At 37.2% G+C, this 24,184-nt stretch overlaps 2 protein-coding genes and 1 long non-coding RNA gene across 7 annotated transcripts in view; 1 reads left to right on the forward strand and 2 right to left on the reverse strand.

Annotated features, from left to right (window-relative positions):
- MFSD14A (major facilitator superfamily domain containing 14A) overlaps positions 1-12,243 on the reverse strand; it is a 46,087-nt gene extending 33,844 nt beyond the window's left edge. Inside the window, exon 1 of one of the 3 annotated variants that reach the window (XM_081223656.1) lies at positions 12,121-12,243. In XM_081223656.1, coding sequence (XP_081079782.1) covers positions 12,121-12,228 — 108 coding nt within the window. In that variant the 5' untranslated portion in view covers positions 12,229-12,243. Of the gene's footprint in view, positions 1-5,364; positions 5,651-12,120 lie in introns of those variants that run through there. The other 2 variants (XM_081223657.1, XM_081223655.1) reach the window with 2 other exon arrangements.
- LOC308611254 lies at positions 1,942-22,460 on the forward strand. Its single transcript, XR_014014809.1, has 3 exons — positions 1,942-5,258; positions 6,935-7,163; positions 21,611-22,460. It is a non-coding gene; the product is annotated as an uncharacterized lncRNA (long non-coding RNA).
- SLC35A3 (solute carrier family 35 member A3) overlaps positions 14,648-24,184 on the reverse strand; it is a 33,877-nt gene continuing 24,340 nt past the window's right edge. For all 3 annotated transcript variants that reach the window (XM_081223668.1, XM_081223667.1, XM_081223666.1), the window contains one exon: positions 14,648-18,774. In XM_081223668.1, the coding sequence (XP_081079794.1) occupies positions 18,684-18,774 (91 nt within the window). In that variant the 3' untranslated portion in view covers positions 14,648-18,683. The remainder of the gene's footprint in view (positions 18,775-24,184) is intronic.

Consider the following 24,184-nt stretch of genomic DNA (forward strand, 5'->3'; position numbering starts at 1 on the left):
GTTTCCTCTCTCACAAAGTCAGCTGGTGTTTTCTTATTTTCTATGACCTTAATCAGGCAAGGCAAGGTTTACTACATTTGTGAACAAAAAGAAAACTGATCCTTTATATCCTGAAAGTATGAATCACCATAAACATGTAGAGACACCATCATACTAATTAAGTCACTTTGGCTTAATTTGCAGCGAGACTTCAGAATTATTTTATGGATACATTATGGATCAATTTAAAAGAGATATTCAATATTTGTATATCACAGAAGTGAAGAGGTATTGGTTAGATTGCCCCTAAACAGAATGAAATACACTTCCTATAAATATTCAAGAAGAGTATAGTGAGGGGCTTGCTTCCCTGGTGGCGCAGTGGTTGGGAGTCCGCCTGCCGATGCAGGAGACACGGGTTTGTGCCCTGATCCGGGAGGATATCGCGTGCCGCGGAGCGGCTGGGCCTGTGAGCCATGGCCGCTGAGCCTGCGCTCCGCGGTGGGAGAGGCCACAGCGGTGAGAGGCCCGCGTAACCGCAAAACAAAAAAAGAGTATAGTGAGATCAAGTTTTACTCTTAAAAAAACAGAAAAGGGTCTTCCCTGGTGGCGCAGTGGTTGAGGGTCCGCCTGCCGATGCAGGGGACACGGGTTCGTGCCCCGGTCTGGGAAGATCCCACATGCCGCGGAGCGGCTGGGCCCGTGAGCCATGGCCGCTGGGCCTACGCGTCTGGAGCCTGTGCTCCGCAACGGGAGAGGCCACAGCAGCGAGAGCCCCGCGTACCGCAAAAAAATAAATAAATAAAAAATTAAAAAATAAAGAAGATTTACAGCTTGAGACTGTACTGCTTTGAGGTAAATTTTGAAAAGATAACTAACATGACAATCTACTGCATCCCTCTCCATTCTTAAGGGGAAAATATGTGGCTGGCTGTTAAATCAAGTCATCATTACATTAAGTTGCTTATCCCCCATGAACACCGAATGGGTTACACAGTTCAAATGACTATAAACTAAACTCACTAAAAAGGTAAAATAAAATTAAAAATTAAAAAAAACCCATCAACACAAAAATCAAACTGTCACCAATGTCTAAGATGGAGCCTAAGCTCAAGACCTGTCTTAGGGTAATCTCTAATTACTCAATTCATAGAGTTAAATGATAAAATATACCTCTTGTTTTAAAAAGACTCCCTAAGAAGTATTTCCTGTGGTAGAATTCATAACTGTATTTATACACTATTGAGAAAGTAGACCTATTATTAAGAATAAGCTACTATATCTGGCTCTGAAAGAAACAAACCCATTTCAGGGATCTTGATGCGCCCTGGCTGAAATGGTCAACTGTTACTTTAATTGACACTTCTAATTCAAAATAATGCCAAAAGACAAGCTTTTAAATAACTGAAAATTTTAAATCATATATACTTATCAGAATGATACTTGAGAAAAGCTATTCTTTTTACTTAACTTCAACACTTCAACTGTGAGTGAATTTCCACAGATGATATTGGAAAACAGGTCTTCAAACTATAGTAAGACAAACTGAGATATCAGGAATAAGTATCTGGTGCTCTGCATCTCTGGGCATATCTGAAATGTCAATTTTACTTGTTTTCAGGTACTTCCAATAAAGCAATACACATATGCCTTGCTTTCTATCTAATTTTTAAAGTCATTTTACCAATTCAATTGTGAAAATGTCACTTGTGACATTTTTCACTTTGTCAGAGATGCAGACTCACAGCTGTATTCACAAAACAATAAAGATCACAATACGAAACAAAGAAAACTTTAAAAAATCATAAGGATAATTCTATCTTCGACAATACAAATAACTCACGTAAATAGTTCTTTGGCTCTTAGCCTCTACCAAGAATACTTATAAGCTATCTGCTAATACATGGTAATGATTTAACAACAAAACCCAAAGTATTCTAAAATGTCAGAATGCACTTTCAATTCAACTGTCCTAAATGGTCTGCAATGAATAAGAGATGTAGCAAAATGTTACATACATTAAAACATAACTAAACACTGTAACCCTATGTGCGGATGCTTCAAAAAGCAAAATCACCAATAATGTCACAGCCACTTTTATCAGTAAAATGGTATAAGTAGATGATTAAGTAAATATTTATTGAATTTAACCTGTGAAACTATTCTTTAGTTACTTCTGTTGTTTTCATATAGAACAACTGTTCTTAAACTTTCAGGAAGTATGGATCCTTTTGTGGAATCTCCCTAGAAAAATGTGTAGTCAAAGAAAATTTTGCAAACACCTTCAGGGTGAACAGACCCAAGTTAAGAACTCCTGATACAGAATCACACACCTTCATGTAATTTATCTTAATTGTGTACTACTCAAATGAACAACATTAATAGTCAGCCTTACCCTGGCTTCAGCGCCAACTGAAATACAATTTCAAGAAAAAAACATTTAGTTACTTATGATTAACCTGGTTTGCTTAGAAGGGTTCACTTCTTCAAAACTGTTAAAAACTACAATAAGTATGTGCTAAGTTTTTGACAAATTAACAGCTCATTAATAATTTTGTTTATGAATATTACAACTGGCTGATCAAGCTTACAAAGATGCCATTAGCAGAAGGAGAAAGCAAAATAATCTTAACATTGTTGAACACCAGGAAGAAAATGGAAGGGGATCAGGTCAGTACCATTGGCCAGGGATGTGAAATACTGTTCAGAGCTTGTCATGTGTGACCATATAGCCTCAGACACCTGGATGTTCATAACAGTAGTCCGACCAATTTTAAGTAGAGAGGCAGAGAAGTAAATGTCATTTTTAAACTATTTTTATGCCTATAATAACTCCACATGTTTTCACTTACAGCTAGAGTAGATTAAAATACAAATACTGCAAAAAATTACCCTGGCACTTCTAGAAATATAAATATCTACTGATTATATATGGGAATAAATAAAATTACACTAAAAAATCATCTTAAGAATGTGCTACTAGACCCATTTTTAAAAATCACTTTAAATGTGTTTTTATCACTTTAAATTCACATAGTAGGCCCTGTAGGATTAAAAGATGCATAAACAAAGTCCCTATTCTAAAGAGGTGTCCAGTGCTGTTAGAATGGAAAGTTCAGCATAAGTGTACAAAGATGATAAATGATAATACCCCCATGCCCACATCCCTCAAAAGAAACTTTCATTTATTTTATGATGGGATAAAAACTGTATTTTGTGTCCAAAAGCAAGCTATGAATTCACTACAACTTCAGTAAATATCAAGATAAAAAAAAATAACTTCTTCCAAATAGCCCAGGATTTAATTGCTATAAAGCAAATTTAAAAAGTCAGAGGTAACAAAACTGAACTTTACAAGGTAAAAGGTGTGTTTCTTGAAAACAGCTTCATTCTTATCTTTTATATATAAAAAAAAAAAAAAAAAAAAAAAAAAAAAACTAGGGGCTTCCCTGGTGGCACAGTGGTTAAGAATCCGCCTGCCAATGCAGGAGACATGGGTTCAAGCCCTGGTCCGGGAAGATGCCACATACCGCAGAGCAACTAAGCCCGTGCGCCACAGCTACTGAGCCTGCGCTCTAGGGCCTGCGAGCCACAACTACTGAGCCCGCATGCCACAACTACTGAAGCCCGCGCGCCCAGAGCCCGTACTCTGCAACAAGAGAAGCCACGCAATGAGAAACCCGTGCACCACAACGGAAGAGTAGCCCCCGCTCACCACAACTAGAGAAAGCCCGAGCTCTGAAATGAAGACCCAATGCAGCCAAAAATAAATAAATAAATTCATTTAAAAAATTACTAATCTTAAATATCACTTGCTTTTACAAAATACAATTCTTTGATGCTTCTATTTTGTAGATTGTAGATGAACTTAAAATATCAAATCCCTATGACTGACAAAGGCAACCAGTATTCTTTCAAACTATTTCTCTCCCCTCATAGTAGTTCTAACCAACTTGGTCAAAAGAGCCAGGACAATTCATAACTGACTTAATCAAAATAATGTTTTAATTAATTAAATAATAATAAATTGAATACAACAAAAAGATCTGACGACTTGAATTTCAAAGTTTCTTTTTTCACCAAATGTCAAAGCTATGACATCTATAGATTTGACAGTTAACTAAAAGTATATGCTGAAATTGCTACATATGCCCCAAGCTTTCTAAATTTTAGCATAACTAACTGGGCCGTATTCTGAAATGTCAAAAGAAAGTTGTCTCTGATTTCAAATGAATTTAGCAAATCCTCAATGGCGACCTAATTACATATTTAGCACTGTGCTAGTAGCTGAGGGCTCCAACAAAACACAAACAAATATGGAAAAAAGGAACCATTTCTGCACATTTCTCGGAAAAGTGAAGTATGTATTTCACCTTTGCATTCTATTTCGGAACGTGATATCAAAGAATGCAACAAAGACCAGAGAGTGTAGCAACGGAGAATTTTCAGCTAAAAAAAAGTATAGGCGAGTTATTGTCAATTAAAAGGCCTACGTCCCCTGCCGGTTAACAGCACAACGCATAAAGTTGACTGTGATGACAACTGTTTCTAAAAAGCAAAAAATTTTTTCTCGCCCTCAATCTGTCTTCCTTTCAAAGGTCTTCCAATCCTCAGGCCATGATCAACTCTACCTAGTATTTTTTGTTTTAAAATACACCAGGTGATTTTAAAACCACAGGGTGATGGCTCTTCTTTGAAAACTAGCAGATTGAAGTCTAGGCCCCAGGTGTCCTCCGTCACGCTCCTGACTGCGGGAAGTGAGGAGCAAAGCCCACCTTCCGACAGTGTTTACCGTACTGGAAGCAGCCAAGAGCAGGAGCACTGACCCAGAACGCCGTGGAAGAAGGGAGCGAGCGCACTACGGGGCCCCAGCGGGGTCGCCGCGCCAGATGCCACCCGGTTAGCAGCATATGGGAGGGCAGAGATTGCTCCCGGCCGCTTCCAGAGCGCGGCCCACGACCTCGCGGGGCCTGGACGGCGCAGGCGAGGCTGCGGAGGCGAAGGGGACGGCGGAACCAGCTCCGCCCCGGCGACCCGGCGGGCCGGCCGGCAGCGGAGCCCGGCGTTGATTCCTCCCCGCGGCTGAGGCGCTCGTGGGCTCAAGGCCGCAGGGCCAACAGGGGCGGCCAAAGGAAAGGGTGGCAGGTGCGGGAGAGGCGGGCGGCTTCTCCATTCGAGAGGACGGGCCCCGGAGGCCGCAGGCCGGGGCGAGGGAGGAAAGCCCCTGAAGCAGAGGCACTGGGGGCACGGGAGCCCGAGACACCGGCACCGTGGGAGAGGTGAGGGAGGGCGGGGGCAGTCGGGGGCGGCTGCAGGCGTCAGCGTTGGGGGCAGAAAGAGATCCGGGCCCCGAAAGACCCTCCCCGGCTCGGTACCCCAGCTCACCGTGCCCCCGTCCTTAATGATGATCTTCTTGGCCAGCATGATACTGCGGTTCGCGGCCCGTTTCTTCTTCTTCCCCTGGGTCATTTTACCATCCTCGATTCCTGGCGTTGCTGCAGCCACTCCCGGGGCGGCCGGCCCCAGCGGCGAGTGCCGTCCCGCCACTACTGCTGGGCCGAGCCGCTCGGGGCGCCCGCCGCCATCTTGAGGGCCCGGCCTGCCTCCGGCGGCGCGTCACATCGTGCGATCGGTCGACCAGCCCGCCCCGCCCACGTGATGCGCCCCGCCCGCTCAGCCGCTGGGCAGTCTGCGCCCGCGGAGGGAAGCCCCGAGGGAAGCGGGCGGCGCGCGGCGGAGGCAGCCGGTGGAGGGAGTGGCGCGTGGACGGATCCGTGTGCTCTCCGTTCACCAGCTCGCTCAGCCCTCACCACAGCCCTGGGCGCTGGGGACGGTGATAGATCCCCTAAACAGAGGAAGAATTTAAGTGTCTAAAAGTTACCTGCTAGTGGAAGTACAGCTGATAAACGGTTGCACTGGAATTTTAACCAGGTGGCCTCAACTATGAGGGCTGTCTCCAACTGTGTTCTAACCAACACCGGAACCGAAGGAAACTGTTGAAATAGTTTTACAGAAATAGTGGGTGACTGAAGGAGGAAAGATAAACTGAGTTTTCCTAGTCTTTTGTCCTTCTGGTGCCGGGGGCGGGTCGGGGAAAGCCTGGAGCTCAGCTGAAGCCCGCCTGTTTCCAGGAGCTCCCTGGCCCCAGGCAGGATCTTTTCTCTAATCCCTGCCAATAAAAAATTTACATAATCTAGGCCACACTTTGTAGCCCACTACCTGTTTCACCGTGTTGTTTAAAAATTAACGTTGTTAATTAATGCTGTTAATTAACAGTTGTCACAAGTGGAGTATGGACTTCAAATTAAAGTATCACGATATTGGACTTCCCTGGTGGCGCAGTGGTTGAGAGTCCGCCTGCCGAGGCAGGGGACACGGGTTCGTGCCCCAGTCCAGGAAGAGGAAGATCCCACATGCCGCGGAGCGGCTGGGCCCGTGAGCCATGGCCGCTGAGCCTGCGCATCCGGAGCCTGTGCTCCGCAACGGGAGAGGCCACAACAGTGAGAGGCCCACACGCCGCAAAAAAAAAAAAAAAAAAAAAAGTATCACGATGTTAAATTTGCGATTACTGTGTTATGAAAGAGAATATCCTTTTCCTTAAGAAATATACACCGGAGTCTTAAGGAGTGAAGGAATGTGATGCATGCTACCTACTCTTAAATGGTTAGGAAATAGCATGTATGTATGTGAGAGGAGGGGGTTGAGAGAGTGATAAAGCAAAATGGCAAGGTGATAAAAAGTGAATTTGTGTGTGGTGGTTTTAAGATATCTTCACAAATTCAGTGATATTCTCTTCTGGAAGAGGCGGGGTCTAATTCCCCTTCTCAGGAGTGTGGGCTGGGCTTAGTGACTGTTATCTAATAGGATATTGTAGAAGTGACTTATCTGACTTCCTAGGCTAGGTCATAAAAGGCTCAGCATCTTCTCGCTAGCTTTCTCTTTTTCATTCACTCAGAACCCAAGTCTAGTGGAAACCAGCCGCCATGTCATGAGGACACTTAGGCAGCCTGTACTGAGGCCTTCCACCAACGATATGTGAGAGTCATCTTGGAAGCCAGTCCTCCAGTCCTGCTCAAGGCTTTGGCTGACAGCAACCCATGCCAACATCCTGACTGCAACTTAAGGAAACCCTGAGCTATGCCTGCCCAGCTAAGCCACTCCTGGTTTCCTGACTCTCAGAAACTGTAAGATAAAAAGTACTTGTTTTAAGCCACTAAGCTTTGGGGTAATTTGGTACTTGTCTTAAGCCACTAAGCTTTGGTACTATTACTGCAACTTTTCTGTAAGCTTGAAATTATTTTAAAATATTAAAAAATAAATTTGATTGAATTTTCTTTCTATTTCGGTAACTGACTAGACATAGAAACAAATCAATTTCCATGGAAGGGAGAAGAAAGGCATTTTAGCCTGATAATTCAAGTTACATGTTTCCTCAATAAGTAAACTCAATATTTGTTTAAAAATATTCTTTTACTGAAACTGACTTGAAGCTCTTTAGAGAAAGTAAGATGAGATAGATTTCGTAGTTAAATCCCCGGGAGTTTGTTTTGGATGGATAGAGAGGGTTGGTAAGATCATTTATTGTGTGGCTACTCTGACCTTTTTCAAAATCATACTTCATCTAGCTGCACCAGCTTTATCATCCTTAACAACTGATTATTGTTCAGTCATTCAAAAAAATATTTGAGTACCTCTAAGTGTCTGCCACAGTTTTACTAGACACTGGAGATACATCAATAGATGACATTATATTTATCTACATAGAGCTTAATTATACTGGGGGACAGAGTTATAAAACAAACACAAAATGAAGATAATTACCAATTGTGGTAAGTGCTGTTGTAAAAAAGGTAATAAGAAAAATTTTGCATATGTTGAATGTCCAGAATGTCCCAGGCATTGTGCTAGAAGAGCTGCAATAGTAAACAAGAGATGACTCTTGTAACAGACTTACTGTGCATGTACTTGTGGCTTTCTGTGTGATGTGGGGTTGTGAAGATTCACAAACTTTACATTAAGAGGTTGATGTGTCAGTTAGGGTTCTTTGGTAATAGTCAACAGAAACTAGCATTAGCTAACATAAGCAAAATGGAGTGATTTGGAAGGATCCTGGAAGTTCCCAAAATTAATGAGCAGGTGAATAATCAGGCTTGAAAACAGGCAAGAACCAGTATTTGGAAAGTTCATGAGAACACTTCATGAGGCACTCTGGAAGGGAGAGAAATCCCTTGGAGAGAAGGGCAAGTGGCTGAAGCTAAATATTCCTAAAGAAACAAGATTGTATGGCAGAATCCAATCCCCCAAATGTGCCATTTATTAAAGAAACTGCAGTTTACCATACAAACAGAAGAGGGCCTCCTTAACTATGAAACAGTCACCTACATTCTTTCACCCCTTCCTTCTGTAGAACAATCTGTTCTTGCTGATCCAAGAAAATCCTACATGTTTTACGAGGGACAGAAAAAGCCACCAAAACCCCATAAAAGGCTACTATAAAAGGAAAACAGAAAATGAAAACTTTTAAATTAATAGAAAATACTACCCTCTAGAAAATATGAAGCAGAGGAAAACTATATACATCACTCCAATATGAATTAAATATCATTAAATGAGCAATTTCAGATGTGAAAGAATGTAACAAACTGTTAAAAACTCAATAGGAAGATGAGAGTTGATCAAACTCAGGCAATTTACTGAAATAGTAAAATCATCTAAAAAATGAAAACTAAGTTACAGGGTTCCTAAGAGAGAACAGATACACATGAAAATAAGGAACATGGAGGAGAGAAATAAATCAGTTATAAAGAAAAAAAGAGAAAATAAGGATGAGAGAGAAAATGACATGGAAAAAATTATCTGGGCCCCCAGGAAAAAAGCAACAACAAACAAAGTTAATATTTTTTCCAAAGGGGAAAAAAAATCAAATGGTGCCAGATTTCTTGACAATAACACCAAGCAACACAACAATGGAGCAACATTTTCAAAAAAACTCAAAGTGTGAGCCAAAGACTTTATAGTTCATCAGGCTGTACTTAAAGTATCTAGGCTCTAGAAGAAATTTTAAACATGCTAGAACTTGAGGAATATTGTACTTACAAGCCCTCCTTGAGTACTCTACTAGAAGAGCTTCATCCAGCCAAGAGTTGATTGGGGAGCCTTCAGCTAAAGTACTGGTGAAGAGTATTAAATATACTTAAAATACATTTAATTTTATAACAAATGCAGGGACTAGGGTGAAAAAATAGTGTGTAAATGTTATAAGTTCTAAAACATTTCGAATAGAAATAAGGCAACTAAAAAATATGAGAAGATGGGAGGAAGGAGTAGAATAAGTTCATTGGTTGTCACAAAGGCAATTAGATGGGAGTCAAAGAACATTTAAAACAGCAAACAATAGTAGAAGCTTAAACAAGCAAAAAGAGGTCTTTTATGGCATTACATAAAATGTTATCAGTAAAAAGGTAACCACTAGAACAGAAAACCCTTTCTAAACATAAAAAGAAAATTTAAAAGCAAGGAACACACTCCACATGGTGAAACACAATAAATATAGCAATGTACACAGTTTTATTTTTTAAAAAGAAACACAGGAAAGATAAACTAGCAACTAATGAAAATAATTATCTATAGGAGGTGATTAGGAATGGGGTGGAAGCATAGGCATGGCAGCTTGGCTAATCTGAGTATACTTTTTATATAGTTTTAACTGTGAACCATGTAAATGCTTCACATATTCAAAAGCAATAAAATTTTAAAATTAAATATGAAATTGAATATAAACAAAAACAAACTAAACTAGTTATATCACAGTGATAGCATAACCATGTAGAGAAAATAGTAATTTACATTCACTTTTGAACACATACTCTTAGTGGGCTATTCTAAGGACAAAGAGAACTGCAAAGAGATCTTAAATTTTATTCAATATGTTTTCCATTAGTAATACTGGTATTGTAGTGAAACATAAGCTATATAATAAAACATTTAAGCAAATACGCTAATGTTACTCAGAACCAATATTTTCACTGTAAGAGAAAAGAGAGGCAAATATAAAGTAAGAAAAAAGCTTGTAATACTAATTTTTAATTGTAAACATTGATTTAAATTCATGAACTCTTAAAAATATTATTTCCTAGCTCTGCCCACTGATATGTGGCCCATAAGCAAATAGAGTTCAAATTCCATTCCCCCTAAAAGGAATAGATAGGGCTCCTTGGAGAAATAGCTGATATTCCCCAAATTTGGAACAGGATGAGTACGATGCAAGTCTGGAACATATTGTTGTACCTGAAGCAAGGAGGACCTCAAAGACTAATGTGGTCATGTCTAACAGAACAGAAGCTAGCTTCTAGTGACCTCCACTGGCTACTGGCTTACAATATGAACATCAAAAGGAAATGTGACTGGGGAATTCCCTGGAGGTCCAGTGTTTAGGACTCCACACTCTCACTGCCGAGGGCCTGGGTTCAATCCCTGGTCAGGGAACTAAGATCTCATAAGCCATGAGGCGCAGTTAAAAAAACAAACAAAAAAACAAAACAAAACAACAAAACTGTGACTGTAATTAGCTATAATGTTTACATTGAATATTAAGGACAGTGGTATCTGGGGGAAAAAAAGAGGGCTTTGGGAACAAGAAAGGAGGGAAAATAGTCTTTTTAAAATAGAGGAATAGAAACTATATAATAAATGTAGAAGAAAATTAGAGAATTAAAAAATTTTAAATCACTATTTTGCACCTCAGTGTGATAAATGATTCAGTTAAGAATCATCAGTTGATGCTAAAACCATTAAATGAAAGGCTGGTAGGAAAAAGAACATTCCCATGGTGCCAAAATACTACCCTAAAGAATACTAATTACTACGGGGAGAAAATGACCTTTACAATGGAAAGATCTGTTAGTCACCACCTTGACTGAATGATTATCATCAATAATGAGACAATCTAGAATTATGTGTCTTCTAATGTGATATAATATAAAACCTATAAGATAATCTATGAAATATTCTTTCCCAAAACATTTAACCTGAAGTTAATCAAACCTACAGACTTCTAGTTTGAAGGAGATGCAAAGAATAAAGGGAACAGGGCTTCCCTGGTGACGCAGTGGTTGAGTCCACCTGCCGATGCAGGGGACACGGGTTCGTGCCCCGGTCCGGGAAGATCCCACATGCCGCGGAGTGGCTAGGCCCGTGAGCCATGGCCGCTGAGCCTGCGCTCCACAACGGGAGAGGCCACAACAGTGAGAGGCTCGCGTACCGCAAAAAAAAAAAAAAAAAAAGGATAAAGGGAACAAATCAAGGATATTGACAGATCATGGATAGATGCCAAGTGACTTAGATTCTTCAAAAAGTCACATCATGGGGAAAAAAAAGCCATTGGGGTACAGGGAAGGATCTTCTAGACTAAAAGAGACAATCAAATAGAAAGTATGAACCTCAACTGAATCCTGGATCAAAAAAACTGTAAAAGGTCATTTTTTGAGACAACTTGAAATATCTGAATATGAACGTAGATGATACAATGAAATTAAATTTTCTTAAGTGTGATAATGGGATTGAATTTAATTAGAAAAATGTCCATATTTTTAGAAGTGTCCTGATAAAGCTAGTATGGCAAAATGTTAATAATTGTTGAATTCAGGTGGACGGCAAATGGGTATACTATTATTTCAACTTTTATATACTTTAAAATTTTTTCAAAATGAGAAGCTGGGGAAAATTTAAATTAAAAAAAAAGGTCTTTTAACAATGCTTACTTCGTGAGTACACGGAGATGACCCATGAATTTTTCAAAACTAAGCTGACAATCTATCATAGCATGATTGAAGTCATTAAAACGGCAATAATAGTATAAAAACAAAATATTAAAAGCAAAAACAGGGGAATTCCCTGGCGGTCCAATGCTTAGGACTCCACGCTTTCAGTGCTGAGACCCAGGTTCAATCCCTGGTTAGGGACTAACATTCCACAAACTGTGCAGCGCGGCAAAAAGGCCTTTAAGGTGAATGGAGACAAATACAAAGTAATGAAAATTTGGGGCATTATATATATATAACATCCAAAGTAAGCTTCAGATTTTAAAATTTTAGAATTCATAGCAATATTTTGAAACAGCCGTAAAATGAAACATAAACTCACCTCTGTCATTTTCTGTAATCCTATTAGCATCCAAGAAATATTACTGTTGCTATCTTTAAAAACATATTGAAGCAGCTTGCATATATTAGAAAAAGCACTTAGCATCATAATTTTTAATTGCTGTATTTACTATCCAAGCAAAATAAAATAAAATGGAACATAATAAAACTTCAGCCTAAAGGAGAAAACTTAAACCCTCAATTATTAGAAATTGTGTTTTTGTATATACAATGTTTTTTAAAAGGAAGAACAAACACATAAACTCACATCCACAGATTTTGTTTAAAATATACAAGCGAAGTCTGATTTAACACATTTAACTAAACCTTTTAAATACTTTACATTTAAAGTACGTTTTTTTAGAGTGAATTTTCAGATGATTACCCCAAAACACTGTAACAGCATTCATTATTCTTTTAAATCCTCAGTAAGTTCAAGTTAAAAAAGGATGAAAGTGTGTATCTCAGGTAAACTATTCCCAAAGGAATATCATTACTGTTTGTTTTAAAGAAGTTACTTTTAACATATTAGAAACCCTAAATAAATAAATGTAAATAAATGCATAAATGAAAAAAACTGATTAGATGCAGTGGAGGGCTGATACTTAACCCCAATAAAGGATGACTGGAAATGTGGAGCTGTCAGTTAACAGTGAAGGCCTATTATGAGCCAAACTAAAGTGATGGCTACTGGTAATTTACAATTAGCTCAGGGAGCACCCTTCTAGTTGCTAGATGGGATGCTGCCCAATTCATGAATCGTCTAAAAAGCCAATTAGATCTTCTAAATAAATAAATAAATAAAATTAGCTCAAAATTGTATGTTAATATACAGCATAGAGTAAAAGTTTATAAATTAATTTTTAAATTTCTTTTAAATATTCCAACATTTAATAAAATTGTAATTAAATATCAGAACTGAAAACTAAATAAATACTACATATGCTACTTAGCACTGTATCTGATTATGTTTTTCTGCCCTCGAGTCATATGTTCAGAATCATTTCACAAAATTTCTGAAATTAAAAATGACAATGTGTAAGTGTCCCCATAAACAATTGTCATTGCTTGTGTCATCCTCATCAGTTCAGAAGAATGTGTATTAGAGACGAATGGCCACTGTGTAAGGAATTTGGCCTTACCCAAAGAGTTCTGGCCTTCATCGTCAGGAGGTCCCAGTGAGGAGTGTCTTTGTTATTCATATTGGGCTCCTCAAATCACATCTGATAATTTATGCTAACATGAGCCCCTAGAGCCTGATGTCAGCTAGTTCTCCAGGGCGGGTCAGGGCTGGAGAGTGAGTTCAACCCTGTGTGCAAAGAATCAATCATGCCGGGGCTTCCCTGGTGGCGCAGTGGTTGGGAGTCCGCCTGCCGATGCAGGGGGCACGGGTTCGTGCCCCGGTCCGGGAGGATCCCACATGCCGCAGAGCGGCTGGGCCCGTGAGCCATGGCCGCTGAGCCTGCGCGTCCGGAGCCTGTGCTCCGCAACGGGAGAGGCCACAACAGTGAGAGGCCCAATTAGTTAAAAAAAAAAAAAAAAAGAATCAATCATGCCAAGTAATAAAACTTCAGTAAAAATCTGACCACCAAAGCATGGGTGAACTTGCCCGATGGGCAGTACTCGCGTGTAGTATCATAAATTGTGGCCAGAGTATATAACATTGTCTAAGACTCCACAGGGAGTGGACAATTGGAAAGGACGACTGGAGTTTGGACCCCTCCTAGGCTCTGCCCTATGTGTCTCTTCCTTTGGCTGGTTCTAATTTGTATTCTTTCTCTGGAATAAATGTGATTATAATAGCTTTCAGTGAGTTCTTTCTAGTGAATTATTGAACCTGAAGGTGAATTTGGGAAACCTCTGAATTTATAGTCACCAAGACACTCTACTATAGTACAATTTCAAATCTTTGGGATTTGAAGTTTGGCAATTTATTTCCTCTGATATTTTCTCCTCTGGAATGTGTATGTAATCCTGCTTTGAAAAAATTCTCTTTTTAAGAACAGTAAGAAAGACAATTATGATTACTAACGCTGGTCACTATCTGTGTTGAATGGCAGTGGTATCTATAAGATTTAGATTATGCGGCGTATCTGCATAGCACAGGATTCAAGGATTTTTATATACTTTCAACGAAAGTATTACAATAAAAAATATTTAAAGATTTTCAGTTAGTGCTTCTGAGAAGATACCAAAGAAGAGTATACATTTTAATGCTGATATTCTTATTTTAGTAACATTTTAAAACAGCATTTTGTACAAGGTTACTTCAGTAATAAAGGTGGAAATAAAATCCTTTATACTGCTTATCATTTGATCTCTATGCATTGAATTGATAGCCACAATAGAAGCAATTATATTCAAATTATGAAGAAAATTGGGAATTTCCTGGCGGTCCAGTGGTTAGGACTCCGTGCTTCCACTGCAGGGGGCACGGGCTTGATCCCCGGTTGGGGAACTAAAATCCCGCAAGCCATGCGGTGCGGCCAAAAAACAAATATGAAAAAAATATATACCAATTACTGTAATTTCTTAACTTTGAGGCAAGCAAAGAGATAATTTATTTAAAGCAAAAAAAATTTAGACTGTTATCATCATACAGGTAGAGAAATTCTAATGAGTTTAAATAAAATCCAGTCTTTCATGCTAGGGCATAGGCTAGTAAAAAGGAAGATCACACACATGATAAAGGTAACTAGAGAGGTAGGGAAAGGCTCAGTGAGTCATTTTTGATATATAGAGAGGAGACTAATTCATGATTAAGTCAAGCACAGGTGAATAGGGAAACAAGGAAATATAGGAAAAAATTTACATAGTTATGAAAATAATCTATTTCCATATATCTACTGAATAGATAATAACTGGATACCAAAAAATGACAAAGAGAAATTTATCAATTAAAAAGTCATTTAACAAAAGACCAGTTTACAGATTCCTTTGAATTATGTCCATAAAAAATTTAAATATACAAATCACAGCCCCAAACCCAAAAGAATCTTCCTAAACAAAGGAAATACACATATAGACAAATTCAGAATCCAAATCATTAAAAAAATAGTTTAAAAATTACAGTAAATTATATCTTATAATAAGAAATAAAAAAACCAAAATGACAGTTATATACAATTGTTAAAGTTTCAAAATTTCAATGATGGAGCAATAGTACCATAATTTATTTAAATAAGTTCTGTTCACTAATACTTGTATAATATACCTATTTTAATATTCTGTTAGATAATGGATTTAAATAGCAAATGTTGAAACAATGAAAAAATTGAATTATAGTTATTCTTAAAACATCCTAATTTTGCCTATGTGTCCAAAATTGTGAATTACAGTAATGTCCTCCAGAAAAGTCAGGTATTTGGTAAAGCAAGGCACATAGGACCAGATTTTGATAAAGGTGCTTTTTCTTTGGTCCTATAATTACTTTAAATATGCTACATATCTGGGAGATCCTTAAGATGACTTTCAATATAGCATAAATAACTTTCATAAACTTTTTCTTACGTAGAGCATACATTCACATGTAATTAAATATTATAACAATGAAAGTGTAAATAAAATGAGTGATGCTAAACCCTGTTTTTAAAAACAAAACAAAACTCAGGTGAGTGACTATACAATGACATTTTAAAAGTCTAATAATTTGATATGTAGGAAAAGTGTATCAATTCTTAAGAATAGTTTGTATTACACTAAGTCTACTGAGCACAAAGTCAATTAGTTTCTACTCTGATTCTGTCTCCTTAGAATCTAGTTTAAATATCAAACCACCTTTCCTTCTATGAAATTGTGACATTCAATATAAATTGATGTAAACATTTAAGTTTTGTATCTCTAAACTACATTTTCCACCATAAAAGTAGTCTACAATGTCTCTAAAAATCACTTATTATAGAATTGATAATATTACTGTGTTGATACATCTACATGTTGCATTTCAAAAATTTCTTCCAAAATACCATGTTCTTAAGTTTTATAGAACTATCAATTGGCACTCTTCTCCCATGAGTTAGCACATTTTTATAATGAACAAAGTAGTAACATGTAAACTCTAAAAAGTATAAGAATTTAAATAATCAAGGAGTCATCATTATAAAAGATTGATACAATAAGGCTTCTGGAGGTCATCAAAATACACAGCACACACAGAAGAAAACAGCATTATCTGTATATATGACATGATCTAGGATACAGGTCCACCTTCTCAAATATGATTATTTCTTTATGAATCACAAACTACACAACCAAATCTCTAATAACGTTTTCAAACCTACTAGGAAAGCAAAATATAAATTATGCCTGTCTAATAAAAGTTTGCTTTGCAAATAGACTATTTTGCCCTTTCTCAGAACTCTTGATTACATTTTATAAACTTTGGTGGGAATCTTGAAAATTGTGTTCTTTTGGACACCTGAAAATATATTACTATTGTAACTAACATGTCTGATGTCCAATAATTTGCTGTATCATTTTTTGAAGTGTTAAAATTGAGAGACTAAACCTGAATTAACAATTAATTATGAATGCACACCGAATTAACACATAAGTACCCAACCAGTACTTCAGTGTGAGCTGAACATAAATCTTCATATTTAGTCTTGAATTCTGTGCATTACAGGATTTAGATTTCCCTTAGCAGTAAGTAATAAGATGTAAGCCTGAATGTTGTTACAGTCTAAAAACACCATTCTCAAATTGTGGTAAAGTTATTAAATAAATACTCTAAAAGGTGGTCACTGAAAGTTGTAAGTCAGAGTTCCAGAAAGTTTGTTTGGTGCCAACTTGGAATCACCAGCAAATTAATTTAAAATACTTTGTAATTTTAAGCATTTTTTAAAACTCTGTATGGAATATATTAGGCTTTTGTCCTCAGCAAAGTAACACAGCCAGTCCTAATTAGCCAAGAGTAGCCAACAGTTTGTAACATAGTATTTTTCAGCCAAATTTTAACAAAATCCATTAGAATTATATAAAAATATTTATTTTTTTACAGATTTATACTATTAGAACAGGATACATAATGTATGAAAGAAAAAAATAAATTACTTCCTATATATAATAGGTAATAGGTAATTCTGTCTCTAGTCAATAATTAAACCCATATTCCAATTTTAGAAAGCATTTGTGCCCACCAGTTCATTTGATCATTTCTGCTATATTTTCTCTCCCTGAACCAATTTATTAAATAACTCATGTAATTTGCAATCTCAACTCCAGTGCTAATCAAATGGAAAGGAAACCACAATTGTAAAGCAAAGCTGTGGCTCCTTCCTGGCAGCTTTTGTAGGGCCACAGAAAGGGAATTCAGAATTCGGCTGCCTTTCCCAGACATGCATCAGAGAATTCCTGGGAATGGTGGGTTTATGAGAGGCCTAGAAAGTTCTTCTGAGCAGCCTTGAATTTATACTTACAGTGCCATTTAAAATAATATAATATCATGGCAATCTGGAATGTCTCCAAGAAAAGTCATTTTGGTCTCAATTTATTGACATCTGTACTACTACTTTTTTGGTTTTGTCAACAGTTGTAGATTAAAAGAAGTTTTTACAGATCAATGAGTAAAATATTCATCTAAAAATGCTCTAGTTATATACAGTATATGCTTTGATAGTTCAAAATTCTCCAAGTGGAGACATTAGACAATAATTATTATTTTAAATTATTATATGAGTATTTAAATTACATTTTAAAACTTTAATGGAAATTAACACACACAGAAATTTATTTTAAAGTAATATTAAGGATTTATCTGATTTACAGAAAAGAAATACAATTAAGAGATTAAGGACAAAACTCCATTAGTGTAAAAGTAACTGGCTACTATCTAGCACAGGAACAACTGGATTGCTTGCTTCCAGCAGTTCTGAAGCACTAAAAGATCTTAAAATGTAGATGGAGAAATAGATGTGTATATTTCTTTACATTAAATTTAAATATGAATTTTATTGTCTGACAAATCAGACCCAGAATGTTACTTTATCAATTTTTATGCAGTTGAACATTTGCAACATATAGCAATCTTTGTTTAGTAATCTTCTGTATAAATATAAAAATCTGAGATACATGAAAATGTTTTTCAAATCATCCTATCTCTTCACAGCTTTATAGGTAATTGTAATTATCAAACTTTGAATATCCACGTTATTTGATATATCTGTACAGCAAGAGTCAGATAAAAAACATTTAATAAGATTAAATATATCTAATTTGCAAAATTGATGTCTGACATTTGTTGTGTGCTCTTGCAAAGAATGCATAGGATATTTCTGCAGCAATCAAATACATAAAATCTTTTTAAACTCAGATTTCAAGTTTCCTCCAATAATTATTCTAATCCCTGGAAATACTTTCAAGTTTTGATTTCTAGATGCAATAGGCATTTTGTTACATATACATATATTTATCCTTTAACTTTTATATTTTCAAACCATTTGAACATTATGATCAGATTCAGCATGATGATTTTTTTCTTAGAATCTGTAGAAGTCCTCTGTGCAGGATTAATGTTGAGATTCCTAGTGCACCATTGTGAAAAACCAGATAAAGACAGTATTACCACTATGCTTTAGTGGGATTTCCTGCAGGTTTAGGATCATAACCATATAGGAAAGTAGCTGTTATTACAAGGATGGCTCCAAGGAAAAAGACACTAAATAGATGAAGAGAAAATGAAAAAGAGAAAATCAGATTAAAAACAAAACAAGTTATATTTCTTTATTATAAAAACAAATATAATTTGGGACAAAATGTTCCAGTAACATGGCTAACAAATACTGAGTACTTACTACATTCCAGATATTTAGCTAAGTGTTTTACATGCATTATCTCATTTAGTTCTCACAACAACCCTATGAAGAAGGACTAGCACTGTCCTCATTTGTTTATGTATGAGGAAATAGGTTTAGAGAATTTAAATAATTTGCTTAAAGTCCCACAGCTTGAAGTGGGAGAAGGAATTCAAACTCAGGTATGTTTAACTCTAGAGCCAAGCCTGCACTTTCATCCACTGTGCTATACTGTAGTCTCCCAAAGCAAAGATGTATAAAAGGTTGTATTTCATCTTTTTTCAAAACCATTTTTTAAAATCGAAGTATAGTTAATTTACAATATTGTGTTAGTTTCAGGTATACAGCAAAGTTATTCAGTTATACATATATGTATATATAGTATTTCATTGTAATGTGCCTTTTGCCTATAACACATTGAATAATAAGAGATCTCAATTTTTTTTTAATTTGAATATATAAAGGGAAAATTGCATTCTTTTCAAACCACAGTAAAGTTCAGTTTAAAATACAAGGTAGTAAGTAATAAGCAAAACTCAGGATTTTTATAGGATGCTTTACAAAAGGAAATAAGACTGAATGCAGGAAGACTTGGTTTCTTCTTTAGTTTATCTATCCATATACATAATATACCTTACTATAAACAGGAAATGAATTTAAACTGGTACTGGAACTCAAACTGAATGTAAACTGGAATATCAGTCTTAACTTTTAACATGTATATTCTTCAAAGTGCTGTTACAGGGACATGAATTAGTCGTGCTTTTAAAGTTTTTATTAACAGTTTGAAGTCACTCCCCTGCCTCAAAAAAAAAATTGTTCTATAAGGGAAAAAGATCACTAATCCTTATTATGAGTTAAAGGGCCCTTCATAATATGGCCCTTCCAACCTTATCTCCCACACTCCACCCCACCCCATCTATAATTCCGCCACTCCATTTAGTGAACACAACATGCCGTTCAGGGCAGTATCCTGTAGATGCTATTCCTCTGCCTGCAGTGTCCCTCCCAAGAAAACTGCTTATTCATAACAACTCAGGTCTTAAGTCTCCAAGACTAACTCCCCTAAGCAGAGTTACCCTATGGTAACACTTTATCACACTGTAGTAAATAATGTGTTATTTACATTCTGCTCCCCTGCTCAACCATGTGTTCCTCATTCATCATTATATTCCTAGCACCTAGCATATATAGGGAGCTTAATCATTAACTGTTATGATAAATCTAGTGTTGACCTGATGCAGATGTGTAACTTTTCAAAAGCCTTGAATACATATATACATATAAGATTAAGAGAACATAAAACTTCCTATAATGTAAATATCTTGAAGGAAATTACTACCACAGGAATATTTGGTAACTATTTAGGCTGCATAAGCTTCTGACTGAGCACTTTCTTTGTCAATCATTATGAGCTTCTCTTAACTTTCCAAAAATCTGGAATTGCATAGAATCACATGCTCAGTTGGAAAGTTGTCTGTTCCAACTTTCTACCCACCATAGGAACCCACTGTATGATATCTCTAACAGGATCTACTAGACCAGGGGTCCCCAATCCTGGCCTGTTAGGAACTGAGCCGCACGGCAGGAGGTGAGCGGCAGGCAAGCGAGCGAAGCTTCATCTGTATTTACGGCCGCTCCCCATCGCTCGCATTACTGCCTAAGCTCTGCCTCCTGTCAGCATTATGGTGAGTTGTATAATTATTTCATTATATATTACAATGTAATAATAATAGAAATAAAGTGCACAATAAATGTAATGTGTTTGAATCATCCCGAAACCATCCCTCCCTGCAAGGCTGTGGAAAAACTGTCTTCCACAAAACTGGTCCCTGGTGCCAAAAAAGGCTGGGGACCGCTGTACTAGACTATCTACTGTCAGGAAACCCCTGCTTCCCAAGCCAGCTATTTTTTAGATGGTTCTGAGAGAAAAAATTTTGTTAAGGAAAAAGCTATCTGAATTTAATATTTCAAAGATTTGAGCCCCCTCTTTCTAATGGAATTGTGTATATACTTCCATTGCTGCATTGATCATAGTTATAATTTATTCTCATGCCCGTCTCTCCAGTCACTGTGACCTCCTTGAAGATAGAAAATCATATCTTATTCAGGTATTCCTGTTTTTCCAGGATCTAGTACACTGGCAGGCAGACATATAGTGGACACAATAAATTTTTGATAAAAGAATAAGCAAGCCTAAATACAAGGATGGTAATACCAATAAGCAAAATAATGAGCACCAAAAAAAAATAGGAAAGGGAATACTGGTGATATATCAGTAGAGATGTCTAGCAGTCAGTTGAAAATAGGGATCTAGAGTTATCTTCATAGAGAGGACAGATAAGACATGGCAGTGGATGAGATAGATAAGAGAGTGAGTAAAGACTGACAGTTACCAAAGGAACAATCAGAAAGGCAGGTACAGGGGTCAGGGGTACTACTTCTGAGAAACCAAAAAACTTTCAGGAGGTGAAATGGGTATAACGAAGGAAAATATATTATTATATTCACAATATAGATCATTGATTTACTGGATAATAGAAGTTCTCCACAAAAGTAAGAATACGTAAAGATGGAGGGCTTAGCTCTCTATTTTAGGAAAACTAACCTGTATTCTCCATCTGACTTGGTGTCCTATGCATATTCTCAAAACATTCATTCATTCAATAATAACAGTATCATTGTCTTTTCTCTTTTTAGCTTCATCCCAACATACCTTACATGCTCCCTCAGAAACATGGATTTACAAACGCAGGTATGTAGCTTACTGAAAAACTCCTACTCTTTTGTCCCTCTGCTGGTTTACTTGATCATTTACTTGTTTTATTCCCTGCATGATTTGAAGATTTAAAGTTAACACTTTGGCCTTACTTGATGTTTTATTTTTTTGAAAAAGGTATGCCTTTTTAAGTTACCCTAAAAATCTACAAGTTCCAAACATTCTCAAATAATATTAAAGCATGTAATTTCCCCATTTAATACGTAGGGAGTAAAGCATCACTAAGACATAGGTGCTAATTATTACGGTTGTCTCAATGTAAGTAATTCATTCCCATATCAAGTTAAAAACAGAAATACTCTTAAATTCATGCCTCAGAAAAATTAGATTTCAACATGCATGTCCCAGACCTATTGTCCAAGTTGCTAGAGAAGAACCAAACCATAAATGTTCAATATAGAAATAGAATGAGCATATTACATTTTTCTACTACCAAATTCCACCCACAATCCTATCTCACTAACTCTAACACAAATTAATTTTACTAACTGTATTAAAATTTTAAGGTCTTGAACATTCATTCAATAAACATACTGAGTATCTATTATGTGCCAAACTCCAGCCTTGCTTACTTATTATCAGATGGTGGTAAGTCTTCTGAAGACAGGAGAAAAGAATGTTGGAAGACGGGGTGCTTTTTCTTAGAGGTCTCTTGATAAAGGGATATTTGAGTCAAGATCTGAGGACATGAGGGAATATGCCATGTGAATATGTAGGGGATGTGTTTTCCAAGAAAAATAGGGCAAGTCAAAGCCTATAGTAAAGAAGTTAGGGCTTCCCTGGTGGCGCAGTGGTTGAGAGTCCGCCTGCCAGTGCGGGGGACGCGGGTTCGTGCCCCGGTCTGGGAGGATCCCGCATGCCGCGGAGCGGTTGGGCCCGTGAGCCATGGCCGTTGGGCCTGCGCGTCCGGAGCCTGTGCTCCGCAGCGGGAGAGGCCACAACAGTGAGAGGCCCGCATACAGCAAAAAAAAAAAAAAAAAAAAAAAAAGAAGTTACAATAGCAAAAAAAAAAAAAAATTAAAAAATTTAAAAAAGGTAAACAAGAGGAAAGTAATATCAGGTAAGGATAGAAAGGTAGCTAAAAGCCAAAGCAAATAGGCCGTTGATGGTGACAACTTTTGAGTGACATGGGAAGCAATTAGAGGTTTTCTGAGTATGATCTGATTTACACTGAAAAGAATCATTCTGGTTACTGAATGGAGAAAATTCGGGGACACAGGTGAAGAGAAGAAGCAAGGAGACAAGTCAGGAGACTATTTCTTTAATCTAGATGATAAATGAGGGTGACTTGGATCGTGGTGGTAGCAGTAGAGGTTGTGAGAAATGGTCAGCTTCTGGAGATATTAAAAAGGAAGAATTGACAGGATTTGCTTCTGGATTAGAATGACATGTGGGAGAAGAGTAAAGAGAAGCTGATGACCTTACTTCACTAAGAAAATTTAAAATTTCCATACATTTTAACTTCCTCTTATAAAGCTATCTATATCCATAGCTATAGAGCCTGCCTTCTCTGAGGTTACTGTGGATATACTGTGTTCCTATCTAAGTCAAAAAGGATTTTGGCCTAAGCAACTGAAAGAATGAAGGTGCTGCCACTTACTAAATTGGGAACCCTGACAGAGATGGGGAATGAGTTAGACATTGAAGAAAATGTCAAATAGACAATTAGATATAAAAGCCTGGAATTCAAATTTAAATTTGAGAGTTATTAGCCTTTAGATGGTATTTAAAGCCATGAGAATAGAGATCACCAAGGGAGTGAGTGCAGATATAAGAAGTCCAAGGACAGATGAAGAGAGTACTCCGAAGTTTAGAGAATGAGAAGATAAGGAGGGGAGTGAAGTTAGAGGAAACCATGAATGGTATCCTGGAATCCATTAAAATATAATCTCATTACTCTGGGATTACAAATTAGTAATTGTAAAAAATATATAACTTTATTACACTTTACTCTTCCTTACTCTGTCTTCTCTCTTGGCATCCATGACACTACACGATCCTGGGTCTCCTGCCTCACCCATCATTCCTTTTGCAATTCTTTTTTCAGACTATTCTTCTCCCTGCCACCACCTAGTTGAATTTTCTCATGAGCCACTTTCTCTATATAAACAAACTATCCTCTTCAAGAATGTCACCTACTCTCTTGGCTTTAGCTTTATAAATTCTTCATTTAAAAATGTAATTATATGACTTATTTTATGACTTTTATGACTTATTAACTTTTAAAAATATGACTTTTAACTTTGGGGACAAAAACCTATTCAGATCTACTGAGAAAATTCTGGCGAGCCAAATTGTATAAATTGCTTTCCAGTGTTAGATTTTCTTTCATGCATTTAGTTTCAAAACTTTTTAAAAAGATAGTTAAATGGGGGGCTTCCCTGGTGGTGCAGTGGGTGAGAGTCCGCCTGCCGACGCAGGGGACATGGGTTTGTGCCCCGGTCTAGGAAGATCCCACATGCCGCGGAGCGGCTAGGCCCGTGAGCCATGGCCGC

This window comes from Mesoplodon bidens (genome assembly GCF_964165515.1).
Source record: "Mesoplodon bidens genome assembly, chromosome: 2".
Lineage (NCBI taxonomy): Eukaryota > Metazoa > Chordata > Mammalia > Artiodactyla > Ziphiidae > Mesoplodon > Mesoplodon bidens.